Here is a 6,482-nt window from a genome sequence, read left to right on the forward strand (position 1 = left end):
CCATAAAAAAAAAAGCCTGCCCACCCAGCACCCCGAGTCTGGCGGCCCTGCAGGTAGCTGTCTGGTTCTCGGCTAGTGCACAAGTGTATGGGCTAACGTCATGCGTTTCTTTTTTACTGTCAAAACCTTGTGATGTGAATAATAATCCATTAACCCATATGCAGATTGGCGAGTAGGCTTTAGACTCGAGCATGGATATATATATACACAGAACAAAAAAACATGTACAGCATTGTTGGTGCAATTGATGAGTTGAGTCTGCTACTCTTTGTGCTGAATGCACTAGATAAAACAGATCTCAAATAAATGTAAAATATCAAACCTGGACCAATTAACTTTTTAAGGATTGACTTGATTTCGTATTCCAAAAAATTGCAATGGATCACCTAATCTTATTTACTTTCAAATGTTTCCTTCATTATCACCAAAGGACACAATCAACATCTGAACACTTGAAAAGAACAGGATTACATGTGAATATTTCAACTTTAATCACGTTCATAATAATCATCCTTGCTGTAATGTAGACTCCTCCAACAGTTATGTTTATTTAGACAGTTAATGGGCCTAGATCCAGATCGCAACAACTTAACATTTCGTTCTGTGGAAAAAAAAAAGGAGACATACAAAACAGAAAGAAAACCGTCATCTGATATGAGGCTGAGGACCCCCAGTTTGGTAGCTCCGAAGTAGCCTCACGACGCATCACACAAACAGATAAGGAGGCGGGGGTTGCAAATGGACACCCTCTGTGTTCAGGTTAGAGGGGTGCCTGCAGCGAGTTCAGTCTTTTGATTTCTGCAGCCCCACCACCGGACACGGAACGCACATAGAACATCGGAGGTCATTTCTTTTAGCGCCTCTGACTCTTTCCTCCATTGCCTTCCCCTCTTGGATGGTAAAAAGAAAAAGTAAAAAGACAAACAAAAACGCACTAGGTGCATGAGTAGCCATGGCGTTGGTGGCGGGACGGGCAGGCAGGGCTGATGGGACGGAGGACGCAGTGGTTACTCCAGCACCACAGTGCCTCCTGCGGCCTCCAGGGCTGCTTTGAGTTTCTCGGCCTCCTCTTTGGACACGTTGACCCGGATCTCCTGGGGTAGGCTCTCCACCAGCTTCTTGGCCTGGGCCGGGATACAAGAGTAGATCACGTGACCATAACAGGGCAGAGGGCGACAGAACAAGAGCTGGGTCAATGCTACGTATCGATGCAACAATTGTTAATTTGTCATTGTGATGATACAGTATCCTAGAGCTGATTATGGCTATATCGAGATCCCCAAAATGCTGTCTCTTCATGGTGTTGAAAAGCTTTACTGGTCACATTGCCTGCTTTTATTGGGATGTTCTAGCAGAGTATATTTAAGGCTGAATATATTTGCCAGTTTTGTTACGATCTAAAAATGATCATCATTTGCAGTGTAAAGCTTGTATAAATGAGTAACAGCAGTGCATTTTCATGGTATGAAGCAGAGAATGTAAACCAGACATACAAGCATATTCGAACAACGGATAAAGCCATAATTATTTTTAACTGAACATACCTGCACCAGATTCAAGCCCTGCATGCAGTTCTTCACTTCCTTTATGAGTTTGACTTTCTCCGCTGCCTTCAGCTCTGTCAGTTTCACGATGAAATGGGTCTGCTCCTTCTTGACTGGAAGGTCGTCCTCCTCTGTGGCCTGGGGACACAGGGGCACAGGAATCCGAACAATGGTTTACTAGGATGTACTGCCACTAGCTACAGTCATAGCTAACTGTGGCAAACATCTTGTTATGATAATTATAGGTTACAACGGCGACTATATTTACCTTGAGACACCTTACCCCAGCAGTGCCACTATTCTCTACCACTACATGCGTTTTCCCTCGTTGTTAGAGTTATTTATTCTATGTTGTACATTTTCTTTTTTTATGAGTTGTAATGGTACTGGTAAAGTATTTATTCAAGAAGGGCGAGTCTCACCTGCGCTGCAGGGGCTGCCATGGCCCCCATTGGCATCATTCCTACATCTTGAATGTTCAAGGTTTTCTGTGAGAAATTGGTTGGAAAAACAAGAGAGTACTTTAACATCAATGCGGTATACACATATGTCTTTTGATCCACATCATTTTATTGTACTGTTTAGTGTGTAGTGCAGTACAAAACAATTTTCTTTTCCGAACCAACACCCTAGAATTAATTTAAATGAAAGCAAATAATTAACCTATTGGAACGCAATTAAACACTAGTTAATTTTAGACAAGAACACTTTATATTATCCACATACCTTGAGGAGGTCATTAAGGTCTGACACCTCTAGTAAGGTTAGACTCGCTATGTCGTTGACCAGTTGTTGGATTTTGGGAGAATACTGTTTGGGTGCCCCGTCCAGAGGAGGGGCCAATATGACACCGGAGGGGTTTGCTGTAGTTGTCTTTAAATGTCTGAGCGTACACAGCGCTGGCGTCTGCCGCAAGAGTTCTTGCCTGTTGAACAATGCGTGAAAACAATGATAAATTACTATAAAATGTTAAAATAGCTTACAACATATCGCATAAACAGCACATATACCTGACATACATAAGTCAGGTATTCCATCGCATCCGGGTGTTTCTTTAGTTTTTTATTCCTACCGTTGACACAATTGGTGTTTGTGATTATGGTGGCTGTAATGTTTGGTTTGTTTGAAGGAGAACAACCCGAACACAATTAAGTGCACATGACCTTGGTGTTGGGCGCGACACACACGTCTCCCATTGATGGAGTTTTACATAACTCAACATATTTTAAAACCCAAGGACATCGGAAATCCTGGCGAAAGACAGGTGCAAGGTAAAACTGCTATCTTAGCCATCTACCATGTCAAAAACAAAGTAAATGGAGCAGAAAATATCTATGAATGGCACTTAGCTAAACCGGCTAACATGTTACGTACGATAACACAATTTTAAGAAGGATATTATAGTATCGATGCAGGTATTAGGTTAACAGAAAGGCAATGCATCCTGAGTATATGGATCGTTTGTAATATCAATGCATTTAATAAGAGAAACGCGTCCTGCCCTTGAACGAGAGCAAACCGTTCAGTGGTCTTTGCACACAAGCCACTACCGCCACTGACACTACACAACGAGGTGTCAGTTGGATAACGCCAGCTAACGTTACATACCGGTGTGTGTTTCCCGCGATCCGCAGCGCGGTCCTAATGCAGTATCTGGTGCAAAACATCCTGAAAGTACCCGGGGTCCTCCTCTGCTCAAACGACCAAAATATGCCCCTGCAAACCGCACAACAGTACTGTCAATCCCCGGGTCCTTCTGCCTCAAAAGCACATGGCGTCCTCCGCTCTATGCCTGACCTACCCACAATGCATCAGCCAAGCCGGGACGCGTCTGGGTAACTTTATTAACAAGGCAAACCTAACAACAAATTCGTAAACTCATATCTATTTTTTGATTCGATGTGTTTTCTAACAGTAGATAAGTATTATTATTATTATTTGTTATGTCTGTCGATTAAAAATACAATTGCAAGTGCGCATATTGGTATACTGGTAATGTCTAGAATCCTGAGCAGGAACAAGGTGAGAATCCTTGGAAAATCCTCTTAACCAGGTAATCCCTGGACCCGTCTGTTATTTCTGGACATTTGTCACCACCCCGGCTCCAACAATATGCCATTTCGTGCATCTTGTGCAAACCAGTGCAACAGGAGGTATTGGAAAATGCGTACAAAGAGGGCCCTACAACTGAATCAAAAAGCGGTTCAGAACTAACTTTATGTTTTATGCTCTATTCTATTGCAAGGAATCAAACAAGTTGAGTAAACCTCTTTCATCCTCTTTCCTGACGCAGGCCATGACGCAGGCCATGTTGTTGTCGCCTCTAGCAGAGAGGAACTGGGAGGATGTGTGCTCGGTGCTGGAGGAGGTGCTGGAGGACCAGTCCGACAGAGAGCTGTTTGCCCTGGAACTGGGATCTGGCACTGGGCAGCACGTGATACACTTCGCCCGGAAGATACCATTCATCACCTGGCAACCGTCAGATATCAAAGAGGAGTTTCTGGACAGGTTGGACGCTGTGCATGTAGATTAACTTCAACATTGATTGTCGGTCAGATAAAGTATATCATCTTTAACTGTTTACTTCAGCTTTCTGCTAAATCTTAAATACCTACATTGCACTTTCTACAATGCATTTTTCTTTTTAGCTTTACCTTTGTTTTCTTTTACTTATCTATTTTATTTATTATTTCAAGTTATTACCAGTTTCACATACTGTATTCAACATTCAACCTATCCCGGTACAATGAGTGTACGTGCTCTGAACTTTGTTCCAGTATAAGGGCTTATATCGTGGCCGCTAAAGTCACGACTGTACGGCAGCCAATCCACCTGGACGCCAGCGAGCCCTGCGACAAGTGGGCGGGTCTCACCCACAACTCGTGTGATGTCGTCGTCGCCATCAACCTGCTTCAGTACAGCTCCTTCACAACGGCACAGGTAAGTGCGTTTATTTATGTTGCATATTATTACATGTTAACTCACCTGAAAATAATTCTGATCTCAAATCAGTTCTAGACTTACATATTGTTTTATTGTGCATATTACCAGGGTGTTTTCATTGGAGCAGGTCAGATCCTTAAAGAAGATGGTCTTCTGATCATTTATGGGGCAAGTATTTTGTTAGTATCTCATCAAGGGTACACGTGGCGTAATCAGCCTTTACAAAAACTCGGTGTGTGATCGTTTTTGTTCGTTCCCAGGCATATGCAATGAATGGCATGATTACTCCAAGTTGCAATGAAGACTTGGATGCAGAGATAAAAAAGATGTGAGCTTCCTATTAGACTAAGAGCAGTCAATTCATATTAAGAAGCAGACTTTTTATCGAAGTAGTACTATCTGAAGGGGTGACTAATATACAATTTTAAAAGGAATCCAGAATGGGGGCTCCCAGACATAGACGTACTGAGACAACTTGCCTTTGGGAACCGACTGCGGATGGAAAGGATAGTAAGTACCTCGATTGCACATGACTGCCCTTTCAAATGTATCTTTCTTTGCTATAGTGTGTGCAAATATTGAATTATGAACCTTTTTGTTCCCAATAGATTGAAATGGAGGATTACAAGAAATGCCTTATCTTCAGAAGGCTGTGAAGGAGCCTAAGATGGATCCATCTTAACACAGAGCACATAACTACCACGTTTCATCGCACATAGCAACATTAAGGTGTGAAAACAAAACATTTGTGTATTTCTTGTTCTCAATACCTGGTTCTACGTCAGATGATAGGCGGAAGTCGAATACATGAATGTAACGAAGAACTGTTGATTCATTATACATTCATTTACTAATGGTGTCATTGTAGACCAGCATATTAAGCATCAAACCCCCAAAGGATATACTCACAAAGGGTGAGAAGCAAATGGACGACAAGATATTTATTAAATAAAATCGTAAAATTACTTTGAAGTCAGACAGATTGAGAATAAAAGATCACAGATGGCAATTAAGAATTACAGAAATCAGCGTGTGTGAGTGTATGTTACACACACGCACCACCACACCTTCATCCAACCTAGCACGTTATGCTTTTTAAGAGACCCCATGAACATAACATAAAACAAAAGCAAACATCCATTGCAGATTTTAAGTGTTAAAAACCTATGTCCAATTGTTAAACAGATAATGCAGTATGTTGGATATATATATCTTGTTATGACTCGGTGCTTTTGATTCAGGCAACACAAGCTATCTCAATTAAAACAAAGCACATCATTATAGCGTGGAAAGGGATGTTGGGTCATTGCAGCTATAGTACTTGCATAACATGGCCGATCGGCATACTTTTCACTACTTATGTCATGGTTCTCTTCATATCATGGTTCCCGTTGAAGCCCCCTTGCAGCATGTTATTAACAACCTATGGCCTTTTCCATAGTCAACTGCCAGTTCGGTGTGGCTTTGCCTTGACCGCATGTGTTTGGGAATATATGAGAGGTTACCACAGTGGAATGTTGACTCAAAATGTTAAATCGAGGAGGGATCGGCGTTTGACTCCTCTCCTCTGACAATTTCTCATTCACCAACATTACAGCGGGTCTCTTGAACTCCAGATACAACTACCCCCCCGCCACGATGGTGTCAGAACGAGGCGCAACACTCGCTCCCATTGCAGATAAACACACGTGCATTTCGCTTTAGAAAAATACGAGAGATAGCATTTGTTACATACTTATTTTCCTTCCTCCCCCCAACTCCAATCTCAATTCCATTGTTACATTTTTTCATATATCCGGCTATTTATCCGCAATTTGTTTAATAATATGAAATTGATACATACATGTCGGGGGGAGAGAGAGAGAGAGAGAGACACACAGCGATGAGAGAGAGAGAGTGGCGCACCCTTTCCTCACCCACTCTCCTTTGCGCGGTTGGGTGAGTAAGAACAGGCGGGCAAGACCGAGAGTCCTGCAACATCTTCACGATATTTTC

The 6,482-nt window shown here is 42.2% G+C and overlaps 3 protein-coding genes across 8 annotated transcripts in view; 1 reads left to right on the plus strand and 2 right to left on the minus strand.

Annotated features, from left to right (window-relative positions):
- Positions 1-505: 505 nt before the first annotated feature.
- mrpl12 (mitochondrial ribosomal protein L12) lies at positions 506-3,314 on the minus strand. Its single transcript, XM_079745617.1, has 5 exons — positions 3,153-3,314; positions 2,271-2,469; positions 1,967-2,032; positions 1,545-1,682; positions 506-1,124 (listed from the first exon to the last, which is right to left on the minus strand). The coding sequence occupies exons 1-5, from the start codon at positions 3,209-3,211 to the stop codon at positions 1,008-1,010; spliced, it is 579 nt and encodes a 192-aa protein (XP_079601743.1). The 5' UTR covers positions 3,212-3,314; the 3' UTR covers positions 506-1,007.
- A 538-nt stretch (positions 3,315-3,852) lies between these two features.
- LOC307083168 (methyltransferase-like 26 B) lies at positions 3,853-5,222 on the plus strand (the record flags this gene model as incomplete). The annotated part of the gene is made up of 6 exons (XM_079746981.1): positions 3,853-4,052; positions 4,322-4,484; positions 4,596-4,655; positions 4,748-4,815; positions 4,919-4,997; positions 5,096-5,222. The coding sequence occupies 6 exons, from the start codon at positions 3,853-3,855 to the stop codon at positions 5,141-5,143; spliced, it is 618 nt and encodes a 205-aa protein (XP_079603107.1). The 3' UTR covers positions 5,144-5,222.
- A 191-nt stretch (positions 5,223-5,413) lies between these two features.
- hgs (hepatocyte growth factor-regulated tyrosine kinase substrate) overlaps positions 5,414-6,482 on the minus strand; it is a 13,768-nt gene continuing 12,699 nt past the window's right edge. For all 6 annotated transcript variants that reach the window (XM_079746664.1, XM_079746665.1, XM_079746663.1 and 3 more), the window contains exon 20: positions 5,414-6,482. This exon is cut by the window's right edge and continues 282 nt beyond it. The gene's annotated coding sequence lies outside the window, so the exon portion shown is untranslated.

Source organism: Pollachius pollachius, assembly GCF_949987615.1.
Source record: "Pollachius pollachius genome assembly, chromosome: 11".
NCBI classification, from domain to species: domain Eukaryota; kingdom Metazoa; phylum Chordata; class Actinopteri; order Gadiformes; family Gadidae; genus Pollachius; species Pollachius pollachius.

What these genes read in the sequence shown, in the direction of transcription:
- mrpl12 (XM_079745617.1), bottom strand. Translation starts at nt 3,211, where the DNA reads ATGTTTTGCACCAGATACTGCATTAGGACCGCGCTGCGGATCGCGGGA. An exon ending in ATCGCGGGAAACACACACCG is followed by an intron (nt 2,470 to 3,152) that starts GTATGTAACGTT and finishes ATTGTTCAACAG; the next exon opens with GCAAGAACTCTTGCGGCAGA. An exon ending in TGGCAGCCCCTGCAGCGCAG is followed by an intron (nt 1,683 to 1,966) that starts GTGAGACTCGCC and finishes CTGTGTCCCCAG; the next exon opens with GCCACAGAGGAGGACGACCT.